The sequence below is a fragment of the Carettochelys insculpta genome, chromosome 5 (assembly GCF_033958435.1).
Source record: "Carettochelys insculpta isolate YL-2023 chromosome 5, ASM3395843v1, whole genome shotgun sequence".
Lineage (NCBI taxonomy): Eukaryota > Metazoa > Chordata > Testudines > Carettochelyidae > Carettochelys > Carettochelys insculpta.
The window spans coordinates 36037081-36063242 of NC_134141.1; the positions used below are offsets into that span (position 1 = coordinate 36037081).

At 40.1% G+C, this 26162-nt stretch overlaps 1 protein-coding gene across 1 annotated transcript in view; it reads left to right on the forward strand.

Annotated features, from left to right (window-relative positions):
- CNTLN (centlein) overlaps positions 1 to 26162 on the forward strand; it is a 319293-nt gene that overhangs the window by 44816 nt on the left and 248315 nt on the right. The window contains exon 3 of the mRNA XM_074994934.1: positions 15469 to 15553. Within this exon, the coding sequence (XP_074851035.1) occupies positions 15469 to 15553 (85 nt within the window). The remainder of the gene's footprint in view (positions 1 to 15468; positions 15554 to 26162) is intronic.

The following is a 26162-nucleotide window of genomic DNA, read 5'->3' on the forward strand; positions in this document are numbered from 1 at the left end:
TGTATCTCATGTTAGTGTACTTCCAACTACTTTAAATACTATTGATCTCAGTATTATGTAAAAAGAATTCTATTTCTAGTTTGCTTGCCTTTTGAAACATTTATTTTTTGATGATAAAATTAAAAAAGGGAAAACATAGTATAAAGGTACAAAACTAAAAAGTTCTGAGTTAACAGGGCAATCCGTGCAGGCACTTTTGGAAATATAGTTAGGGTCCATAAAGTGGTGGAACATCATCAGAAATTTTAAGATATGTATAATACCTTTTGATTAGAAGCCCTACGTAAACCAGTTCCAGTTGCTCCAATTCCAGTGGAGTTAAGTAACCACTTTGAGCCTCTCTCCACAGGTGATACAGCAGAGATAATTGGGGCTGATACCTCCCAGGGATTGAATCTGAAAGAGTCCCTACAGTTTAGAAGGCATGGGATGCGCAGTCCTAGGGATGGGAGTTCTATGACCACCACCCCTAAGAGAAAAAGACGAGTGGTGGTGGTCGGGGACTCCCACCTAAGAGAGACGGAGGCATCCATCTGCCACACAGACCTAGAATCCCAGCAAGTTTGCTGCTTGCCTGGAGCTAGAATTTGGGATATTACAGAGTCGCTGCCAAAAATTCTTGAACTGGTAGACTATTACCCCTTCCTCCTACTTCATGTAGGAACCAATAATACAGCCAGGAACAACTTTGATGAGATCATGGGAGACTACATAACCCTCGGGAGAAAGATCAAGGAATACGGAGCACAGGTGGTCTTCTCGTCTATCCTCCCTGTGGAAGGAAGGGGTCCGCGGAGGGATCGTCAAATCACAGAGGTAAATGCGTGGTTGCGTAGGTGGTGTAGCAGGGAAGGATTTGGTTTCTTTGACCATGGGATTCTGTTTCGAGAACAGGGATTGCTGAGAAGAGACGGGATCCACCTCACTAAAAGAGGAAAGAGCATCTTTGCGGGCAGGCTTGCAAACCTAGTGAGGAGGGCTTTAAACTAGGTTTTTCGGGGGAAGGTGACACAAGCCCAGAGGTAAGTGGGGAAGGAGGAGGGAACAATCAAGTGGGTTTCCTGGGTGAAGAGGAGAAAGTGGGCCAATCGGCCCCTTCTCTAAGATGCTTGTACCCTAATGCCAGAAGCCTGGGGAACAAACAGGAAGAATTAGAGGCCCTGGCACAGTCACACAAGTATGAGGTGGTAGGAATAACGGAGACTTGGTGGGATGATCTGCATAACTGGAGCACGATCATGGACAGTTATAAATTGTTTAGGAAGGACAGACAGGGAAGAAAAGGAGGAAGAGTTGTGCTCTATGTGAGGGAGCGGTATGATTGCTCAGAGCTCCAGTATGAGGAAGGAGAAAATCCAGTTGAGTGTCTTTGGGTTAAGCTTAGAAGTGGAAGTAACAGAGGTGATATTGTAGTTGGTGTCTGTTATAGGCCGCCATATCAGGGAGATGAGATAGATGAGGCTTTCTTCAGGCAGCTTAGTGAATCGTCCAAATCACAGGCCCTGGTTCTCATGGGAGACTTTAATCATCCAGACGTTTGTTGGGAGACCAATACAGCAGCACACAGACAATCCCGGAAGTTTTTGGAAACTACTGGGGATAACTTCTTGGTACAAGTGCTGAAGGAACCGACCAGGGGCCGTGTGCAACTTGCTCACAAACAGGGAAGAACTAGTAGAAGAAATAGAAGTGGGGGGGAACCTGGGCTGCAGTGACCATGAGATCATAGATTTCAGGATCTGGATGAAAGGAAGAAGGGTGAGCAGTAACATACAGACCCTTGATGTCAGAAGAGCAGACTTTGACTCCCTTAGAGACCGGATAAACAGGATCCCTTGGGAGATGAAGATGAAGGGGAAAAGAGTTGAAGAGAACTGGAAGTATTTTAAAGAAGTCTTACTGAAGGCACAGGAACAAACAATCCCGCTGCGTAGTAAGAAATGCAAACATGGTAGGCAACCAGCTTGGCTTAACAGGGAAATCCTTAGTCAGCTTAAATTAAAAAAGGATGCATACAAGAAATGGAAACGTGGACAGTTGACTAAGGAGGGGTATAAACATACTGCTGGAGAATGCCAGGCAGTAATCAGGAAAGCGAAAGCACAATTGGACCTGCAGCGGGCAAGGGATGTGAAGAGTAAGAAGAAGGGTTTCTACAGGCATGTGAACAATAAACGGGTTATCAGAGAAGGTGTGGGGCCATTACTGGATGAGGGAGGTAACCTAGTGACAGCTGATGAAGGAAAAGCTGAAGTACTCAAAACTTTTTTTGCCTCAGTCTTCACAGATGAAGTCAACTTCCCAATGATGGTCCTAGATGATGCAGTACGGGAAGGTGGAGGGCAGCCATCTGTGGGGAAGGAACAAGTTCTGAACTATCTAGATAAACTAGAGGTGCACAAGTCCATGGGTCTGTATTTAATGCACCCCAGGGTACTGAGGGAATTGGCAGAGGTCATTGCTGAACCTGTGGCCATTATCCTTGAAGACTCTTGGAAATCGGGGGAGATACCGGATGACTGGAAGAAGGCAAACGTAGTGCCCATCTTTAAAAAAGGAAAGAAGGACAATCCAGGGAACTATAGACCACTCAGCCTTACCTCAATCCCTGGGAAAATAATGGAGGGAATCCTCAAGGAATCCATTTTGGAGCACTTGGAAGAGGGGAAAGTGATCAAAAGTAGCCAACATGGATTCACCAGGGGCAAGTCCTGCCTCAACAATCCGATCAGCTTCTGTGACGACGTAACAAGCTCTGTAGACATGAGGAAGTCGTGGATGTGATATATCTTAACTTCAGCAAGGCTTTTGATACAGTCTCCCACAATATTCTTGTCCATAAGTTAAGGAAATATGGATTGGATCCTTGGACTATAAGATGGATAGAAAGCTGGCTTGATGGTCGGGCCCAACGGGTAGTGGTCCATGGCTCAATATCTGGATGGCGGTCTGTTTCAAGTGGAGTGCCGCAAGGCTCAGTTCTGGGGCCGGTGTTATTCAACATCTTTATTAATGACCTGGATGAGGGACTGGATTGCACCCTCAGCAAGTTTGCAGATGACACAAAACTAGGGGGAGAGGTAGGTACATTGGAGGGGAGAGAGAGAATCCAGAGGGACCTGGATAAATTGGAGGACTGGGCCAAAAGAAATCTGATGCGGTTCAATATGGAGAAGTGTAGAGTCCTGCACCTGGGGCGGAAGAATCCCAAACATTGTTACTGGCTGCGGACCGACTGGCTCAGCAGCAGTACGATGGAAAGGGACCTCGGGGTTATGATGGATGAAAGGCTGGATATGAGTAAACAGTGTGCCCTTGTAGCCAAGAAAGCTAATGGCATACTGGGATGCATTAGGAGGAGCATTTCGAGCAGATCTAGGGAAGTAGTTCTTTATTCCTCTTTATTCCTCTTTATTCGGCACTGGTGAGGCCACATCTGGAGTACTGTGTCCAGTTTTGGGCCCCTCAGTATAAAAAGGATGTGGATTTGCTAGAGCAGGTTTAGTGAAGGGCAACAAAAATGATTAAGGGGATGGAGCACAAGACCTATGAGGATAGGCTGAGGGATTTGGGCTTGTTTAGTTTATAGAAGAGAAGACTTAGAGGTGATTTAATAGCAACCTTCAACTTTCTGAAGGGGAGCTCAAAAGAGGAGGGTGAGAAATTGTTCTCAGTGGTGTCAGATGGCAGAACAAGGAGTAATGGTCAGAAGTTGAAGAGGGAAAGGTGCAGGTTAGATATTAGGAAAAAACTAGTTCACCAAGCAGGTGGTGAAGCTTTGGAATGTGTTGCCTAGAGAGGTGGTGGATTCTCCATCCCTTGAGGTTTTTAAGTCCTGGCTGGACAAGGTCCTGGCTGGGATGACTTAGTAGGGGTTGATCCTGCTTGAAGCAGGGGGCTGGACTAGATAACCTCCTGAGGTCCCTTCCAGCCCTATGATTCTATATACTGTATGTAAAATCTTGAATTGGTTTTGCAACAACTCATTCTGATTTGGCTTTTCACCCCGTTTTAAGGTGATACTACTAGATCCCTTAATGGCTTTTAACAATGACTGTGGTGGTGATACATGATCAAATGCAAATCAGGGGGATAGCATTGTGCTAGCTACTCTTAATTCCTATTGTCTGGATCCTGCTTCTCCTTACCTTCGTGGAGTTTTTCAAGGCTCAGCACTCTTCACAAGTTGACTCCAGTGTCAGGTTTCTCTGTACAATATTTAAGTGAGCGATTAATTCTTTCTCCACTAATGCCATCTCTTGCATCCTCAAGATAGCTCAGTGTCTGGAAGAAAGTGAGCAGATGGATGAAGAGATGATCAACCTTAATCCAGGAACAAATGAAGTGGTGATGGTAAAATCAATGGGAGTAATTTGCTACTTCCTTTACTTTCTTCATGGATTTAGAATATCTGATCACATGTTCTCAAGAAGTTGTAAAGTATCTGGTTGTGTTGGATTCATGATGAATCCATAATATGCAGATTTATTGGAAGTCAGGAGCACTTTTAATGTTTTTCACCACAGGAGCCCTTGAATTGGTACACATGTAAAATAGTTTAGATTGATGTTTATTGATAAAATCATAAAAATAATGTAACTTGCTCATCCACTTGCATTTTTTTCAAGGACTAATATATCACATACAAGTGGCTTTGTTGGCCGCCTTCTCATGCTGCTGTTGTGAAAAAAGCAATAAACAGCAAAACCAAGAAGTAAATGACGAAAGGGCTAGGAGGGAAATAATTGTTCACCTCTCTAAAAGGACAATTACTTGTTTGTGTGCAAATGTGTGTAAATTAAAGTAATTAAAATTAGAATTTGTGCTTTAACTAGATTCCTCAATTATCAGTCAGCAAACTGGACAGAATAATTGCGTATAGGGGTGTAACCTTTCCATCTCAGGTCAAATAATTGTGATTGCCTGTAGTTAATGGAAGTTTAATATCCTATTTCATTAAAAATTCTCAGAACATTGAACATAAGTCAACATTCCATGGAGAAGAAAGTATTATGCAGCCTGCATGTGTGTAGATCTGCATATTGGAGCACAAAATATTGACATGATAATTGCGGTCAAGCCTGAGTGAACAGTGGCCTGTGGGAATTCAGCTGGTGTTGTACCAACTGGATGGCTGCTCAGGACACAGTTTGAAATGCAAGGTGCAAGTTAGCACTTTATTCAGCACAAGCAGGCATCATTTAAAAATCCTTGGGGGAAACCCTGGTGATGTGCAGATGTTAAAACAGTCTGTTCTGAAGTGCTGATATTTCTGAACACTGTAAGAGACTTGTGTATCTAGCTGAAAATGTTTGCAAAATTATTCATAGCAAAGTATGACACAATTTTCATGCTTCATACACTATTCGATATAAAAAGCATGAAGAGTCTTCTGTATTGAAATAAAAATGCTTAATAAATCACCTGAACAAAGTCACTGAACATGTAAAAAATAGGAAAAATTGGTTCTTTAATTGTCCTAGTCCATTATGAACCATATAGTAAAATAGATAACAGAACAAGTGCAAGCTATAGTACCAGGAGTATACATATACAAGCTAAGTTTTTTAGAATCTATGAAAAATAATTTAATTTTATTCCATGATTTTTTTCTTTTTTCCTGTTTTGGTGGCAGTCACATTTTTTACAGCATGAAAAATTAAGTATATAAATCTTTAAGCAAAAACGATCTAAATAGACTGTGTGATCGTATTATAGAAGGAAATGGCCTTTTTTAAGAAATTGCATCTTGAATGGCATTTAAGTGTGTATTTTCTTTTTTTCTCCCATGTTTTATAAATCGGTTTGAAGTACAATTCTCTAAGTATCTAAAAATCAAAGGAATTCCCTGCATATATGACAGTTATAAAATCTTAGATGACTCATCAGTGTTGCATTTTGCAATCCTAGGATCTGAATGAGGAGGACTGGATGTGTATATATCAAAAATAATTATCCCTGCTTTTTCTACACTTTCACTTAGTATGTAGTGAAAGGCACTATAAAGCTGGCTGGCCGTCGGAGCACCACAAGCCCTGTGAGCTGCCTGCCCAAGCCCCTCCCTTCCCACAAGGCCAGGCACCCCTAGCGCCCCATCTAATCCCATCCTTCTCCCCCACCCTCCCAACCCACACTCACTCACCTTTGCAGGAGGCAGCTAGCTCCATGTGGGCCTTTGCCAGCTACCTGCTTTTTATAGCAGCTGCGCAGGGTCACCCACCTACAATGGCAGGGGCTGAGAGCCAGAAGCAAAGGCCAGCTCTTTTCTGGGGTGGTGAGAATGATGGGAGCGTGTGTTGCCTCGCGCCCTCCCCTGTAATTTCTTCACATACCCCCAGGGGGGCATGCCCCTCCATTTGGGAAAGCATGATTTCGCTAGATGTTTTTTTTTTTTTTTTTCAGAAGACTAGTTAATTGAATGATTGATGCAAGTAAAAGCTTATGGTAATCCAAAATACCTTTTCCTTATCACTTTTACTACTGGTTCCCAAGTTTATTATATGAAATATATTTTACTAACTTCACTGAACTTTGCTTTTTAAAGTCTATAGACTTTGGTAATGTAAATTCTATTTTCACACCTCATTCATAGTTAAATGTTTCCTTATAATCTCTAATATTTCATTTTTGACAACTCATTAAAAATGGGCCAAAACCCAGAAAATACGATACTGTCACGTTGTATAATATATAGTGCATGCCAGAACACAATAAAAATGAGTTAATGCTTTAGAATAATTTCACAGATTTTTGGCTTTTGGTGGATAGTGAAAGCTGAGTGTGGATAATCTGTGGCTAAAAACAGCTATGCTAAAATTTTAAATAGGTAGTTCTCATGGGAAAAGTGATTGGAGCTTAAAACTTGTACAAATTGACAGCCTCTCTTCATTCCATTTTTCATCCTAAAGAAGTCTGCAAATATTCTTAGCTCAGATCATTATTGCTCATCAGTGGTTCTAATTAGCTAAACAGAAGTTTGTCTCAGTCATTGATCATCATCAGCTTCTTGACAGAGCATGATTTTTTTTATTTTGTTGAATCTTTTTAATGTATTATAAATGTATAAAGGGATAATGTTGGAACCCAGCAAAGATATTTTTCTCTATACTTGTTTTCTTTATAAACAACAAGCTTTGTTTCATTGATTTGAACCTTAGCATTTAAGCTGAAGCAAGAGATCCATAGATACTAAAGTCCCGTAGCATACAGTAGTTTTACCTAGCGTGTCTTTTGGGAGCATCCTTGTAATGAGTATTGAAAGTCATAATATGCCACCAGGAGGAGCTGCTGATAAAGTTCTATACAATACTTTAATTTATGCTGTAAACCTCTTCTAACATCCGTTGCATGTTTATATTGCTGTAATCAAGTAGTTGTTTTCTTCGTCAGTAATTTGCGATAACTAATTAAAACACACTTTTGGTGGCATTAGCCAAGATTATGGCATGTGTCTTATATCTGGAGCTAGAATAAAGAATACTAAAACCCCTAACATTGTGAATTAATTAATGCAATGAATTAATTTGATTTTTATTGCCCCATTGGTAAAATTGACGTGGATCTCTGGTACAAACCTCACTGCTTACAAATTTTGTTAAAAGGACATCATACTTGCTGAACCAATAACCAGTGATTGGGAAAGAACTGGCAGTTGAAATCTCAGCTGTGTGTGTGTGCATGTGATTTTTTTTAAATTATCTATCTATCTATCTATCTATCTATCTATCAACATGCTCGCACACACATGCACATATAAAATCTATGATTCCTTTATGGTGATAATACAAGACTGTTTTTTCTCTCTGTCTCATTTCAGACTTTTCATTCTCAAATATCTCTTGTGTGCAGCTTCGTCCTAAAGTTACAGGGCTTCATAAATTGTTGACTGCCAATAAAACACTAGAATTAGTGGGGCGCACTCACTTTTCTAACTCTCCAATGAAGCTTGTTTTTCACTTCATTCTTACTTGTTTTCTGCATTTGCTTCTAATTCCCTCTTTAAAATAAAAACAAAACCTGTGAAGTTATTTTGTGGCTCACCTTATAAAAACAATCTCCTCCCATAAAGTTTTATATCAGTTAGTCCAAATGAATGCAGATTTAATACATTTCCAAGTTATGATTGCAGAACTTATGAGAACAAACTAGTTAATTGTTGCATCTTTTAAAAGTACTACTAACTGTGGTATGCAAATACCTGTATACATGTTAGATAATTTATTACAGTGTACTAACTGCATCACAAAGTCTGGTTTCCATTTTCAAAGTATATTTAGTTTAATCAGAATTGAGTTAGGTTATTGTATTGTTTGTGTGTGCACAATGCTGCCATGCACTATTTTGGCAGTCTTTATATTGCTGCTTCATACTACTTTGTTGGTGTCCATTTACCTGTGTGGCCTCCATTACATAGAGTCAAATGATAAGATGCCCCTTTCCCCCATTTAAAAATTGTCACAAGGCCAGAATTTGCCCATTTGCACCTAGATTCAAATATAACAGTGTTACTGTGACATTACTTCAGAATCCTTCCAATATATTTCAAGCAACCTCTTGGAGCTTCACCAAGGCCCTAGATGAGACCTGCCATCCCTGGAGAAGGGCTGGTGCAGCAATCTCTGCGGCCAGCCACCAGAAAAAAGATTTTCTGTCAGACAGTGCTAAGGTGGTATCTCCAAGGATCACAAGTAGGAAGCCAGACATTGGTGGAAAAAAGCAAACAGCTCAAGAAGACATATAAAAATCAAAGGCTGTGTCTACACTAGCTTCCTACTTCGAAGGGAACATGGTAAGTAGGGTGTCAGGAGATAATTAATGAAGTGCTGCGGTGCATACGCAGCACTTCATTAAGCTAATTCTCTCCCACGGCAACTTCAAAGAGTTAAACTGCAAAGTGCTGGCTCACATGTAGGTGCCTGGGTAACTTCGAAGTCCCTTTATGCCTCAAAATTTTGGGGAGGGGTAAGTAAGTAAAGTATCAGAGGGGTGGCCGTGTTAGTCTGGATCTGTAACAGCAACGAAGGGTCCTGTGGCACCTTATAGACTAACAGAAAGGTTAGTTTCTGTTAGTCTGTAAGGTGCCACAGGACCCTAAGTAAGTAAAGGGACTTTGAAGTTCCTGGGCACTTTGAAGTACTGGCAGGTTAGCTGTGGCTACACATGAGCCAGCACTTTGAAGTTTAACTCTTTGAAGTTGCCCTGGGGGGAGAATTAGCTTAATGAAGTGCTGCATATGCACTGCAGCACTTCATTAGTAATTTCCCAACACCCTATTTATGATGCTCCCTTCGAAGTAGGGAGCTAGTATAGACACAGCCAAAGATACCAGGGCAAGAGCTAGATAGTATTTTGAGCAATTATACCACTGCTGAGTATATTTAAAAAAAAAAAAAGCAATTGTTGACCCTAATGCCCACACTCCAAGGATGGACATCAACAGTCACTGGAAGAAAATAAACACTAGGTCTATGAAGAGCTATCTCCACAAAGTGAATCGTCCCTGTGACTTAGGACCTAATGGTACCTTGTATAAAGTGTGTCTGATTACCTGCCAGAAACTGGGACTGAAGAGCAGGTCCTGTGAAGGGAAGCTTTTCACATAAGTATCTATCTTTACAAACAGGGCCGTGCTAGCATGTGTTCTAGGCTCCCCAGGATTGTAGCCATTTTTGGCTCTTGTGAGATGAGAGCCTTTCCATGTCTTGAGCTTCTGCCTCTCTCTCTACCCATGCTGTCAGTTTGTCCTTCACACGCACCCATTTTTCAGAATGGTAGCTGTTCTCACCAGCCACACAGCTTTTGTCTCATACTAAAGCCTTGACTGTTGTCATTTTTCAAACCCTTACCACTGAGGACGTCCAGCCATCTATTTTCTTTCCCCTTCCTGCATGTGGCCTATCCATTGGACAGTCCATGCTCTTCACGGCTCAGAATGGCAGCCAGGATCATGGTGCAGCTGCAGCCTCTGTGTCAGCCCCACTCCCCTTCTGTGATATGTTCATGAAACATTAAGTCCAATAAAATCCAATAGTGAGACAGTGGTCACAGGAAGTTTGATTGGTGTTCTCAGTTTACATGAGGGAGACATGGACATTGCATGCCTATACAGGAACTAAAAAAACTACAGCTCCCTGCTGAGTTAAAGATGCCCCATAGCACATATTTTTATAGGAAAAGAGCTTTACCTTAGGGATAGTAAAGCTCTTAATGGCTTTGTCACAGGTTATATAGTGAAAGACGAGGAACAGTAAATGCTTCAGACAATGCAGAATTCTATTTTTTGTGCACTTTTACCACAAGTGGAAAATAATGCAGCATCTAAGGCTGGAGAAATTGCTTGAATTTGGTCCAGACATTCTTCAGGATAGCTGCATGGTCATTTCACCCCAATATACTTTGCAGTGGCCTTCCACTCTTGCAGCACTTCTGGTTGGGGCAGTGAGGCACACCTTTATAAATACCTTCACAATGCATCTTGCTGGGCTGCCATTTGCCTTTGAAAGAGGACGTTCTTTACCTCAGTGTGATGTTACTGAATGCCCAGAGAGCCTAACGAGATGTAGAGGGGATTACTGTACTCTTGCCCCCCACGTGCTCCATACTAACTTATCCAACACTTAGGCACCCCCAAAGTACAACAAATCTGCAAGGCCAAATGCAGGAGCATAATTCTTAATTATGCATTGTGGGGAAAATGGAGGGTGGCACGAGCTGGAGGAGTGGTCCACTGTGCTGTCCTGGGCTGCTGCTATGTCCTGCTTCCTGGTGCTGGGGTGCTCTGCTCTTTGCTGTTGAAAAGCTGGATGCAGTGAGCCAAATTAATGGCAGGGAGCCGAATTGGCTGTCATGTTCCCACCGCCCATGGTGGTGAGTGGGAAGTGATGGCAACCCCTGTTGCCACAAACCCCAATCCCTCCTGTCCAGAGGATAGTTGGTGTGGCCACTGCAGGACACCAAACATAGCAGGGCCTGAGGCAGCCCACTCCACTTCATCCTTTGAATGGGGCAACTGTAGTAGCTCTTGCTTGTTCTCTTTTTACTTGTCCACACCCTCCTTCCTCCATCACCGAAGCTGGTGCTGTTGTTTGAGGAGCTACTGCTGCAGCCACATCATCTGCTTGGTGGAGTGGCAGGCAAAGTCTAAAACTGAACCCACCTGGTTTAAAGAGCTGACGTACAGCCTAGCAGTCTGGGAAGGGGATGATACACAGAGGAGTGGAATGGACAGTAGACTAGATATTGAAAACCATTATGTGTTGTGAGATTTAGGAAGTAGATGAAGAGGGAGGGTGAAGAGCTGAGGGTAAAAATGCATTTTGAAGATAAGGTTGGCTGCAACTTGTGCATAGATATGGATTTGAGTTAAATCAAGTGGAATTAATATTGGAGTTAATATTTATCATTCTCGAAGTTTGATGACTAGACAAAATCAATTTAAAAATATTTATATTTTGTCTTGTCTATATTTCATATATCTTCTCCCTGTCTGTGTATGGTGTCAATTCGTTTGTTGTGAAGTTTGTAATAAATTTCAGAGCACAGTTGACCTGATTGACCAAAGGACCTAAGCACATGCTTACTTTAACTATGTGAGTTTGAAACTAAATGGTTGGCTCTCTACTTGGGATGCCTCATTATCAGGTACAGATCTTGTGTCTGTTCTTTCCAGGAGTAAAACAAATCTCAGTTGTCAAATTAGAAAACAATATTAGAGGATCTCTGTAAGATACCTAGTCCCCAAAACATAAAAGGCGGTATAGACTGAAACCAATATCTGTAATAGCTGGTATGAACTTTTAGCCAATGTAGTCTGGTATTTTTGCTTCACGTGTAGAGGTTGGTTTATGCAATGAAGCATGAGAGTCTTTTATATCCTTTCTAACACTCTGCTTTTTTAGTATTCACTTTAAAATCTGGATATTCTTGTTTCTACTTATATAAATATTCAATTCTTTTTTTTTCTGTCCTAGTGAGCGCCTGAGTTCTTCAAGCTAATTGTGCATTGTGGGAAAATATTTCCCTTTATCAGCACTATTCAATTTAATTGACTCTGCCCTTGTTCTTTTGTTGGGAGAGGGTGAACAGAAGTTCTTGATCTACCTTCTCTGTATCATTAATTATTTTGTATACTATTATATCCCTTCTTATTTGTTTCTTCTTAAGACCATTTTATATCTCCCTTATAACTGAGAAATCTTGTTGCTATTTTTGGTTGCAGGGCCCTGGTATGATGTACATTTCCTGTGGCTTGGTTTGTCAAAATAGCAATGTTGGACAAAAATGTGAAATGTCATGATCCCTGACCAGCCACATTTGTGATGGCAGGAGGACCTGGTGTAGGAACAACCATACCAGAAAAGTTGTGCTTTTACTGGCATAATTTATTTCACTCAGGCTGTGTCTACATTACCACCTTCCTTTATAGGGAGGATGGTAAGTAGGGTGTTGCGAGTTTACTAATGAAGTGCCGTACAGCATATGCAGCATTTCATTTAGCAAATTCCTCCCCCGTGCAAATTCAATTTTAAAGTTTACTTAAATTTTGAGTAAAGGGACTTCAAAGTTGCCCCAGCACTTTGAAGTAATGGCAGGTGAGTCATGGCTAGACATGAACTAGTACTTCGAAGTTTAAAACTTCAAAGCTGCCGCCGGGTGGGGGGGCGGCCTGCGGGGAGACAGGAATTTGCTTAATGAAGCGCTTCATATGCAGCATAGCATTTCATTAGTAAAATCCCAACACTGTACTTACCATCCTCCCTTTGAAGGAAGGTGTTAGTGTAGACAAGCCCTCAGCAAGATAGTTTTGCTGCTTGGCATAGCTTTTCCAAGTTAGCTGGTTTTCCTATACTGATAAAATTATTCTAGTAGACATGACCTATGTTTAGTTTTCTCTTTTTTGTTTATGATGTGTGTTTTCCCTTCAGTAGAAACTGTAAGCTTTGGACCAACAGTAGTAAAACACACATGCAGACAAGTGGGGTCTGGAAGTGTTTCTATTATTGTCCCTCCATTTAGTTACTTATGCCATGCTTATCAATGTAATAAGTGAGCTCATTTTTGCTATATTTGTTGAATACCAACACTGGGTATGCACTTAAGTCCATGCTTAAGAAAAAAAAAGAATAAGTGTTTCCATACTGTTTCTTTTAGCACTGTATAAACCATGGACTAGACAAGGTCTTTTTGATGTGCATACAGTCTAAATCAATAAGCAGTATACAACTAGTTAATCATGTAAAGCAGTGGGAGACAAAGTTATGAGCCTCAGAATTTCTATATGGTCCAAATCACATCCATTTCTGAACTGAATAAACTTGAAATGTGAGGTTTTCATGATATTGCTTGATTAACATTTTTAAAACATGTTTTGCATTAATGCTAGAAAGCCAATAAAGTATATAATATTCTGGTTTTACATATGGATCTGAAACAGAACACATAGGTCTGAGTTCTTACAATGCTTTATTCTCTCCAAAATAACCTTCTGCCTTACAACTTTTTGTGCTGAGGTAGAAGAAGGCTGCTTACATTGTTACGCTTTTGTTAGGGGTGTTCAAAGATACTCAGTGTAAAAATTTCCCAATACAGAATTAACAGTCTGTCTGCAATCAGAATGAAAAGATTTAGCATGGCTGGGACTTTGAGAGGACATGTTTGAAAGTATTAAGGGGAAATACATTTTGAGCCTAAAACTTACAGTTTTTCACAGTCTTAGTGTGTAACTTCTGTGGGGTACTGAGGAAAATAGAGCCTGTGTCACTGTGTACACTTTCCTTTTTAGTTCCGCAATATGGAGGTGGGGAGGGTCTCACAATTTGTTGCCGTTATAGGCCAAGCTCATTGCAAACACCAGGGGATCCTTGTATTCCTTTTTTGCCTTCCATAAGCAGCACTATATACCTGCCTCCACCCACTCTATTTCCACACCTCTGATCATGCCAGGCACTCTCCATTTCCCTCCCTTTTGTCATGAGTGAGTGCAGGGAACAGGTTCATCTCTCTTGATGTAACCTGAGTCCAGATGAGCCAATGGGAGTGAAGTAACTTAGTTTAAATTGAGAAAAATTGCAGCTTTTGGGGCTTTTTGTTTGTGGAACAGCAGAGAGAAAGTCCGGGGGAAAAGATGTCTCCCAGGCAATTGGAATGAAAATCATAAATATCTTGACTGTTGCTAAGCTAGACATCGAGGTGTAGTAAAAGGGAAATGTATAGACACAATGAGGGTATGGTTATTTTTTAATTTGATTGGACTGGCTGCTCTGTTTATCTCTTTTGTAGTGTTGTTTGACTTGAGATTTCCCCCCCTGTAACTTTTAAGCTGAATTGCAGGGAAATATTTTTCCATTTTTCCCATTAAATAAACGGAAGAAGGATTCATTTGAAGATGGGGTTTACTTTTGAAAGAGCAGCATCAACACTGTTTTTCTTCTTTCAAAAGACACCCTTTCGAAATAGGAATATGCAAATGATGTACCAAATATGCAATTCTACACCTCTTTTGAATTTTTGTTTTCCTTTATTGCATGCCTCTTTCAAAAGAGGAATGCAAGTGTAGATGCACCCAAAGTGTGGAGTGGGGATAGCCCTGACACCCTTCCTCTATGCTTCCCTGTATCCAGGGTTCTCAGATCTCTTCACTCTGCGGGGGCTCTGTCTGCTTTCCATTTGTCCTTCCAATTCCTGTTTCTTTTCTGTCTGGGGGAATTCTGTCATTGAGAATATTGTATGCAGTGGTGTTTGTAGCTGTGTGGGTTCCAGGACATTACAGAGATAAAGTGGGTAACATAATTTCTTTTATTTGATCAACTTATGTTGGTGAGAGAGATGAGCTTTCGAGCATGCATAGAGTTCTTCACATTTTAAAGTTCATTAAGATGGAAGACAGAGGTGTTTGTTATGATAGATGATCTTAATGGCTTCATCAACCAATGTGTTTAAATGCAGATTGTTGTGGACCTGACTGCAGCTGATTTTTCTGTTAACCAGATGCCAGGAGCTCTGTACATCCAGTTTTCTTATCAGCTGATGACTAGAGTGTAACCTGAAACCTTGGTATTGATTGGTTACAGTATGGAAAAGTTATTGCGTGTACACAAATGTAAAAATGCCATTAAGTTGAGTGTGAAATCAGACAAATTAAGATTTCTTTTAGCGGAAAAATGTTTTCTCATTATATGGGCGAATAGATTCCAGCTCTTTTGCAAGTAACATTGCAGATTATTTTAGGGGTTTTTAATTATTTTTTTAAGTCCTGGAACTCCTGTTTCTTTAGAATAAAGTTGTCTTTGCCGTTTGCCAGTGTAATTTGCTGTCACTTACCATATGCTTCATGATTAATTCTGCAAGGGCTGTCAGCCTTAGATAATTTAATTTTCTGTGCTTTAAAATGACATTCATTATAAGGAGATGAAAAATTCAAAGGATTAACTGCAAATTATGACTAACAAAGTGTCTGTTTTATGTTTCCAGAGAAAAGCAGAAAGCCGAAGTCAAGGACAGAAAAGTATTAGAAATTTTGCAAGTCAAAGACAGCAAAATACTGGCACTGAAACAGGTTGGTATGTTTTAAGTAAGTGAATGAAGCATATAGTTGTTATAATTTATGTCTAGCCAGTATTATTTGATTTCTGTTTTCTAATGTGTTAAAAGTTGATATTTTACGTTTAGATTCTAGGTGTGTCAGAAAAGATCCCTTTTTCATAGAGTAGTGCAGCAGCTGAATTCAGATTAAATACTTGAACTAATATTTTTTTGGCTTAAATGGACAGCAGTGTGGACAAGGTGTTTTGTTTTTTTTTTAAGTTCAGTTCTAGTTCTAATTCATAATTGTCTACCAGAGCCTGAATCTGTTCACCTTCATGTTGGAAAGCTCATCTTTTTTTGATTCCAGTCTTTTTTCTGGTAACTAGACTGTGTTGGTTTCATCATAGTGTATGTATTAGCCTATACTTATGGAGAATGTATCAGACCTCAATTTAGTATCACTTGTGCATTCTTTGTAAAATTGTGTATTAATATTAAGCAACCTAAGCGTAATGCTAGGATAAAAAAGTTAAAATATTTAAATAACATACCTGAGCATAAACCATTCATACATCACATTCTTCGGAAATGACTGTTTTAAATCAGTAAAGAGAGAGAAAAACTGGAAGTGTTGAACAAAATAATTTTGTTAAAATTGAGGAACCATAAAAATGAATCTATTTTATTTGTTTTGATAACTTTTAAGTGCAGAGTCAAACTCTAAGCATCTCCATAAAACTTAAGATACAATAATAATAAAATCCAAAATTGAATATTAAAAGGTTGTGCAATAACATCTATTAAATGTAAGAGGAAAAAACAGTTCCCTCTAAACCAGTCACTCCTTAACTGTCAAAACGTTAACTTCTCAAAAGGCTAGGGGAAAAATAAGTCTTGCAACATGTCCTGAAGATGAATAAGAAAAGACCTTTTGAGACCCAAGGGAGGATAGTATCTTGCTTTTAAGTGAAAGTGGCATTGCCTTGTGTCTCTTTAACTGCAACTCTCATGGTATCATAATGGGAGAGAAATGGTGTCTCACTGACTGTTTCTGCACAGGCCACTTTCTTCGAAAGTGGCATGGTAATACGTGGCCCGAAATATGCTAATGAGGTGGGGGTGCAAATTCCCCACGCCTCATTAGCATACGGTCGCGTGATTTGGAGTCCGGAAGACCGTTCTTCCGGACTCCAAAACGCCGTGTAGAAGTGCAGCCCCAGGGGAGCTTCTGGAAGGAAGTCCTTCTTCTGGAGGCCCCTTCTTCCCAAAAATTTTTAAATTATAACAGAGGACTTCTTGGAGTTTGTTTAATTAATGAATAATTATTTGTGATTGCAATGGGTTGTACCATGCCTTTTGGGACCCTCTGCCTGAGGTGTCTTGAGCCTACCACATCCTTTCCCAGAAAAAGAGCAGTGAAGGTGGGGCCTCCAGGCATGCCTCCGAAGGCTGCAGCGATGCAGACAATCAGAGTGCAGCACCAGGCTCTGTTAAATTGGGCTACAAGGCCTATGTAGATAAGTTCCTAGCTGGGATCACAGGAGTTAGGAAGGGTGTTTTCTTGGTGGAGCTAAAGGCAGAAACAGAAGATGGGTTCTGGTGCCATTGGCACTGTGTGAGGAAGAAGAGCAGTTAACAACTCAGCTATGAGGTTTATAGAAGGGGCCTGCAAAAGTAGTAGCTAGGGAATAACAGCAATATCAGCAACTATTAATGGTATCTGCATGTGCCAAATATCTGTAGAGTCTCTGGGTTGGTATCTGGAGTAATGGGCAGGCCCAGGTCCCTTCCACCTGTCACTGGAGAAGTGGCCTAATCCCCAAGCAGGGGATAAGGTCCTTCATTAAAAGCATAAGAAAGGGACTGGGAGTATTAACAAAACCAGGCTTGGGGCTGAAGACCCTGAATAGGGCCATCTGTTTAATGAGAGTTGTTACTCTAGAAGGAGTCTGATCTTAAAGTGGCAATCTGGCTGGTAAGCTGAGGCAATAAGAACTGATGAGTCAAAGTGCCTCCAGGAAGAAAGCCCTAGGGGCCCTGCTCTGTACCTGGTAGGCATGGACTTAAAGCTAGCCCAGAAAGGGCTGAGAACCAACCCCAGGGACAGGGTTGCAGATGTTCACAAGGGTACAGAGAGCGGCCCTGTTGGACCTTCACCCAGGAAGGGGTTCATTCATCCATTCACCTATTGACTGAGTCATTTAGCTAGAGTGCTGAACCACTGAATTACTTGACTAGCGCACCACCCAACAGGTGGCTCTGGGAACCGAGAATGGAACGAATCCAGAATTGAACCCCAGCAGACAGCAGTGCTTGTGAGAAGTAAGTGCACACCATCTCAGTGACTATAATTTGTGCTTTAACTGGTGCATTTTCTCCTTGTAGGCTTCTGCACTGGCCATCAAAGAAACTATCACAGGAAACCTTACAAACCTAGACTGGTGACTCAAAAGTTTTATCATCATTTATCTTACACTCCTCTTTAAAAGAGAGAGTAGAGAAGTTTCATTTCCCGCATGTCAGCACCAGTTCAACTCAATCCCCCAGTTAAAGGTATTTTTAAATGAATTTCACCACCACATACTGTCAAGGATGTCATCCTTACAAAAGATGCACATAATCTTTGGTGGCTGTTTAGCACTCTTGCCCCACAAATGGAGTGCTATAATAACAGATAAATGGGTATTAGACATCATCCAGTCTAACTATGCAATTGAGTTTAATTCCTTGTCTCCTGTAAAACCTGTATATCAAAATTTTTTAAAAAAGCGTTCAGGTTTCATAGAAGAATGACTACTTAATCCTTTCAGGCTCAGGTGTCTTATATGGAGTATGTTATTAGAGCAGTAGTTTTGTCCCATACACTCATTCCATCTCTAGTAGCCCATTTCACACAAAGGTTGGGAAAGATAGGATCGTATATCCTTCCAATACTGTTGTTGATTTTTTCAGTATATTGATAAATATTTTTCTGCACGCTGCTTCCCCAGTGTTAGAGCGTCTAGGCATGTCTTGAATTCTATTTTAAGGGTGAATTGCAATTAGAAAAAGATGTGTATGTGTGCTGCCTTTGTACCATTTTTTGTTGTTCTGTGAAGATTATCTTACTGAGTTTCTGAGTTTTGACTTTTAAAAAGTTGGTTGCTATTAGAAATGCTTGTTGTTTTAAAAAAAAGAGGCAGATTAAAAATCTCAATTGTTATAAAATCCTTAAGATCCTTTCAAGGACCTGGGCATAGACACACTTTTGTTGTTTAGTTTTCCAGGTTATCCTAAAATATCTCTTTTCTTGTTATTGTGGACAAGTGTGATTACTAATGATGGCATAATTGTGGGTTTTTTTCATACAAATCAAGTAACCTTGTTAAATTCCATTTCAGATACAAGATTTCTGAAGAACAGCTATATCAATCATACTGCATACTTTTATCAAACAGTGTTATGTGATCAAAACAAAAAAGCAGTCCAGTAGCACTTTAAAGGCTAACAAAATAATTCATTAGGTGATGAGCTTTCATGGAACAGACTCACTTCTTCAGACTATGGCTATGATCTGAAGAGGTAGGTCTGTCCCACAAAAGCTCATCACCTAATAATAAATAATAAACATAGATGTAGACATATAGATATATAGACATTCTTCTGAGTATTTTTTTTCTACTTCAAGAAGAATGCTGTGGTACTTTGGTGAAATGGATTAGCTACTTTCCTACCACAAAGTTGTTCTTTTGAAGGCTGTATTCTGCACAAATCTATCTCCAGCTTGCCTTTTCCCGTCAAAAGTTATCTCTTAGGCAATGGCATTAAAATTATGACAAAACTGAATGGTTAGATTATAGTGTGTGTGTGTGTCCGTGTACATATCCCATTATGCATTTACAGATTAATAATGACTATTATTGCTATACTTTGAGGGCTCATCAATTTGAAGCAGCATAGGAGAAGAAAGACGTATGTGTATTAGTTGATCACAGGATGACTGACAGCCATCAGTTGTGGTTCAGCTGTGAAAAAAGCATGTCAGAAGCTCAGATGTATTTCCAGTAGTGTTATGGAAGTATCAACGCCATTATGCAAGGCACTGGTAAGGCTTCATCGGAATATCGTATACAGTTCTCTTCACTCGTGGTCAGATGATGAAGAGTGACTAAAGCAGATTGGAATAGGTATAGAGAAGAGCTACTGGTATGATCAGGTGAATGGAACGTCTATTTTATAAGAGGAGACTAAGGCCGTTTCTACACAGGCCACTTTCTCTGAAAGTGGCATAGTAATGCATGGCCCGAAATATGCTAATGAGGCACGGATGCAAATTCCCCGTGCCTCATTAGCATATGGTCACGTGATTTGGAGTCCAGAAGACCCTTCTTCCAGACTCCAAAACACTGTGTAGAAGTGCGGCCCCAGTGGACCTTCCAGACGGAAGTCCTTCTTCCAGAGGCCCCTTCTTCCCAAAAATTTTTGGGAAGAAGGGGCCTCTGGAAGAAGGACTTCCTTCCAGAAGACGCCTGTGGGCCGTGCTTCTAAACAGTGTTTTGCAGTCCAGAAGACTGGTCTTCTGGACTCCAAATCACGTGACCATATGCTAATGAGGCACGGGGAATTTGCATCCATGCCTCATTAGCATATTTCGGGCCGTGTATTACCATGCCCACTTTCGGAGAAAGTGGCCTAAGTAGAAACAGCCTAAAAGAGCTTGGCCTGCTTAGGCTAACAAACAAAGGCTGAGAGAGAATATGATTGCACTCTAAAGGATACAGACCTGCTTGGAGAAGATCTGTTTAAGGGCTATGTTGGCATGACTCTTAATTGGTTACAAATAAATTTTGGCTGGAAATTACAAATTTTCTAACCATTTGATGAGTGAACCTCTTGAACAACTTTTTACATTGGGAGGAAAATGGTTTTACAATGGATCTTAATGAATTTATGAAAGGGATTGTACTACAGAATTGCCTGTGACAGCAGGGACTAGATTTGATAATCCAGAAGATCCCTTCTATTCCGGGGTCCCTGTGTGACCACTTCAGCTATCTTCAGTTGATGTTTGTGTTAATATCTGGGACACAATAGAAACAATGTGCCATAAGAGTCCCTATTCTTTTTAGTTCTTTTTAGAATATTAGCTTCAATGAACAACAGAAGAGCAGTAATTCTCCGTTTCTGCAGATAATGTGTTGGTGTTTAAATAAATTGAATTAAAATATGTTCTCTTGTTTTTCTTAGAAGATGGAAATTAAAATTGAATAGAAGTAGCATTAAACCTTTTTCTTCTCTTTTATAATATTAATTAGCTTTCAATTTTTATCTGAAGAGACTAAAGCTAATCTTTTTGTCCTAGACCTTGTAACATTTCAAAACCTTATCAACCAATTATACTCCAAAGGGGTTAAAATAGTACTAGCTTGCCTAATTATCTACACTTGAAAACCTTCAGCTTGCTGTGCAAATCTATATTAAATTTGCTTTAATGGGTCCAATTGAAAGAAATAGAATTCTACCTTCACGCATTAATTAACTTTAATTTCTTTCTTAATTTTGATCTTTTCTATTTACTAATCTATGTTTGTTTGTAATAAAATATTTTATTAAATTATAAGAAACGTTACAAAAGTTGTATTTGTGGTTTTAACATTTAGGTGCAATCTTAATCCAAATGTGATGGTGGATATGATGGATAAATAAGGTCACTAGTGATGAGAGTCTGCAGCTCTTACAATATTTCAGGAAAAAGTTTCTCATTCAGAGTTCATAATGTTTACAGGTTTATCTGTTTAAGAATGTTAATACATACAAATCTTTATTTGCCTGTTATTCATAGAAAATATTTTGGGAAGAAATACTACAGGGAATCTTGTCCCTCCTGGCAAAGAATCAAGTGTTTCTTTCCTGGCCTGTGCTAGGGTGGCATTTACACTAGTTAATTCTTTCAGAAAATCAGTCCCTTTTTCGAAAGAACATGCAGAGTGTCCACACGCAAAAGGTGCTCTTTCGATCTGAAATCGAAAGAATATGGCTGTTCTTCCAGAAGCCTTCTTCTGCTCCTGGATCAGAAAGAATGTTTCATTTGAAAGCTTCTTTTTAAAAAAAAGCATGTTTAGATGTTCTTCAGGCTGCTTTTTTGAAAGAGCAGTCCTCGTGGCACTGGATTGTTCAATCTCTGCCCATTCTTTCAAAAGAGCAGGGACTGTGTGCATGCCATCTATCAAAAGAGTGGATCTGCTGATCTGCTTTTTTGTGTGTGGATGCTGTCTTTCTAAAGAAGATCTTCTGGAAGAGATCTTCCAGAAAATCATGTTTCAAAAGATCGCTGTAGTGCAGATGCTACTCAGGAGTCTATCTACACGCTACCATGCTCACTATTTCAGAATAACAGGCCTTATTCCAAAATTGTCTCCTAGTGTAGACAAGGGCCATGAGGAGTAACATTTATTTCAAAGTAGTTGTTATTTTGAAATAATGGTAGTGTGGGCATACTATTTTATTTTAGTTATTTTGGGAGTTAACTCGATTTTAATTATTTTGAAATAGTTTCCTGGTGTAGACATGACCTAATAAGAAGGGATTTATTTGAAGATCATAAGCTTTTTCAGAGTCTCAGAAGAATGAATTTGTGTTTCTTCAAGATAAAATCTAGTATAGTCGTATTTGGAACCATCAAACATTTACAAGGGGAATGTGCTATTTCTTCTCCAAAGCATGCAGATGTGTAAATACCTATAAGCATACATTCAGTGTTTAGGAAAAATCTCAGATATGTCATGGAGATACCGCACCACTGATGTCATGTTTTGCTTTTGGGGCTGGTACTGGGGAGCTGCATATTTTTACAAGAAACTTGGCAGACTTTGCTGCTTACCAGAAGAGTCTGACAGGCCACATGTGACACCTCTTAGGCAGATGGCTAATCAAAGTCAGCACATGGGTTAATGCTTAAAATTTTATAAGGAACTCCACTGAAGTTACTATAGAGCTCAATCCATTTTGCTTAATACAGAAAAGGTTAAAGTGGTGACTTAATTATAGTTTAATGGAACCTACTTTGGGAGTAACTGTTTGATAATGGGATCCTCAATGTAGCACACAAGCTCTTCAGACTGGAAAGAAGGCTGGGAGAAAGTCATATATTTTAAAAATGTGAGGGTAATTAACTATTTGAACAATTTAGTAAGGATCATGGTGGATTCTCCATTTCTGGCCGTTTTTAAACCAAGATTGGATTTATTTTTAAAATATATGCTCTTCATAGTTCGGAGGAATTTTGGTTTGAGTTGTCATTGTATGAATCTTGAATTTGATGTGTTTAACTTTATTTATAATACCCAAGATACATTTTCAATTGAGATAAACTCAGTAGCCTCTGCAGTCCTAGTGCAAGCAACAGAGCACTTCTCATGTTGTATCCAGGTAGTGACAGAGGAGTGAAAAAATGCATTTAGGAATGGACTTCTGAATACCTTCATTAATTATAGAAGTATCCAAAGATGGAAAGCCCGTCCAGAGGGACCATTTGAGAACCTTTGTTCTGTTAGTACCTGTACATATATATTATGGAGACAAGGTCAGTCTTCAATGTTTGAAAGAATTTCAGAGGTCCATCCTATGCAAAATTATTAACTTGATTTGTTCAATGTATGAACTCTCAACTTGCCAGCCGTTCACAACAGTGTCTTGACAGAATCTTTCAGCATACTTTTGGGAGTGTGACAAGGGTGCCTATTGTCACCTTTCCTGTTCCTGATCACAATGGATTGGATTATGAACAGGATAACAGATGGTCATCAACAAGGCATTCAGTGGATACTTTTCAGACAGCTAGAAGACATTGATTTTGCTGATGTCACCCTCCTTTCTCATCAACATGAAAGAAAAGTTCACAACACTAGACAAAAGTGCCTAAATGACTGGACTGAGCATTAACAAGGGAAAGACCAAGACAACGATCAACCAGTCCAACAATGCCACCAGCACTCTGGGAGGGGATGACCTGGAAGATGTGGAGAAGTTTACCTATTTGGGGAGTGTTATAGACATAGATGGAGGAACAGTTAAAGATATCAGTGCCAGGATAGGGAAAGCAACAGCTGCATTCAAGACTCTCCATCCCATATGGAGTTCAGAAATAATATCTGTGAAGATGAAACTGCAAATCTTCAACACAAATGTCGAGTGTGCTCTTGTATGGATGCAAGTCCTGGTGTACTAAAAAACCATCAAATCAGAAGCTACAGACATTCATAAACAGATGCCTGAGGTACATCCTTTGCATCAAATGACAAGTCTTCATTGCAGATGAGGAGCTTTGGACCAGAGCAGCACAAAAACCACTTGACGTTCAAATCGAGAGAAGAAAGTGGGGATGGCTAGACACACTCTCAGAAAACCATGATCCAGCATAGTCCATCAACCTTTCACATGGAACTTGCAAGGAAAATGCAAAAGAGGAAGACCTCGGAAGATTAGGAGAAGGCCTATTGAAACTGAAGGACAACAACTGGTGTACTCCTAGAGCCAGCTAGAAATTTTATCCCAAGACAGAGTGAAGTGGAAGAAACTGGAGATGAGCTATGCTCCATGCAGAGTAAAAGGGTTAAGTGGTAGTATTCCAAAAAGTGCAGAGAATCAGACCACCATATCTTACACAAAGAAGCGTCATCACCATCATCATCATCATCATCATCAATAACCATGGGTTCAGCACCCGTTGATGTCTGAAGCCTCTCTCACTTCCATCTTTCCCTGTCCAGTGCGAAGTGGCTTAGTTTCTGTAGACTAGCTCTGCACCAATCGACTATATCATCTATCCATTCTCTGTGGGGTCTGCCTCTCCTATTCTAACCGTCCATTATGCTGACTACCAGGGTCTTGATTTTTTCATTCGTTGTTCATTCTGCAAATATACCCAAATAGTTGTAGCTTCCGTTTTATAACCTTCTGCAGCAGGTTCTCTTTTGGCTGTATCATTCTATATAATTCCTCATTGGTGAGCTTCTGCATCCATCTTATTCTCAGAATCTTTCCATAACAACTCCTTTCGAATGCCAATATTTTTCTTTTTGAGTCTTTCATTATCACCCATGTCTCACATCTGTACAACACGCTGCTGAATACACGTTTTCAAGACGCTCAGCTTTGTTCTTAAGCTAATTGCTTTGCTTTTCCAGATCTTATCCATCACCTGCAAACTCGCTTTTGCTTTTGCTATTCTAGTCTCTATTTCCTTCTTACAGTCTAGATCATACGTTATGTTGCTCCCCAGATATGTGAACTTCTCTACATTTTCTAGTTCAATACCATCGACACTGAGATACGGCAGTGAGAACAGCCGTATCAGTCTGCTGTCCACTCCATATGACTCCAACACTGCCCAAGTCACTTTCTGATCCATACTGTCAAACGCCTTTTGAAAATCGATGAAGCAAGTGTATACGTTCTTGTTCTTTCATTGTGCTTTTTCCGCTATCAGTCTTAGTGCCAATATCTGCTTTTTTGGTACTTCTATATTTCTGAACCCCGCTTGCTTGTCTGCTATATGTTCTCCTATCTGCGATCTTAGTCTGTCAGTCAGTCATTATCAGCACCTTACCTGGATGACTCGTTAAGGCAATCGTTCTGTAGTTCTTGCACTCCAGTGTACTTCCTTTCTTGGGTATTGTCACAAGCACAGATCTTGTTCATTCCTTAAGTGCCTTCCCTTCTTTCCATGCTATATTACATAGTCAGTGCATTTCCTGAATCATGCTTTGTCCACAGTATTTGATCATCTCTCTCGTAATCTTATCATTTCCAGGGCTCTTGTTGTTCTTTAGTCGTTTCACTGCTTTTTCTACTTCCTCCTTCAAAGTATCAGTCTCAGTCTCGATGGAGCTATCTCTTTCAGTTCTTCAATCAGTCTCTCTGAGACACTCGGGTCCAACTGTGCTTTATCTTGTGTGGGTGCAATATCTTGTCCATCACTGCACAATCTTCTCCCTGTTCATGAGCACTTCTTCGTTCTGATCTTTAATCGCCATCTGCTTTGATTGCCATTTCCTACTAATATTGTCTAATACACCTCCCTGGTCTTAGGTTCGCCGTAATACCTTTCTGTATCTTCACATTGCTACTCTAACCATTTCTCCTTATTCTTTCTGGCTGCTTTCCTTACCTTATTGCATTTCACCCTATATTGCTGTACTGCCATCTCAGAGACATCTCTTCTGATCTTGAACTCTCTCTTCTCTTGAATCAACTTCAGTGTGTCCTGGGTAATCCACTTGATTCAATTGATCTTTTCTTCTTCTGGAACAGTCTGCTCAATTGCCTCTTCTATAGCGATGGCTATCCCTGTGACTCTCTTATCTAGGTCTTTCTCTGCGGTGATATTCTTAATCTTCTCTTTGAGCGCTGTTCTGTACGCATTCCCTGTTTCTTCCTCATATAGCCTCACCACATCTCCTCTTTCCTTAAACTGTGTCTTACGTTTTCTTTTGAGTTTTATCTTGATATTTGCAATCACTAGACTGTGGTTTGCGTCTATATCCGCTCCTTGGAAAGTTCGGCACTGCTGTACTGATGTTCTCCATCATCATCTTATTAAAATCATATCTATCATGTTCTTGGACTTCCCATCATTCAATCGCCACGTCCACTTCCTACAG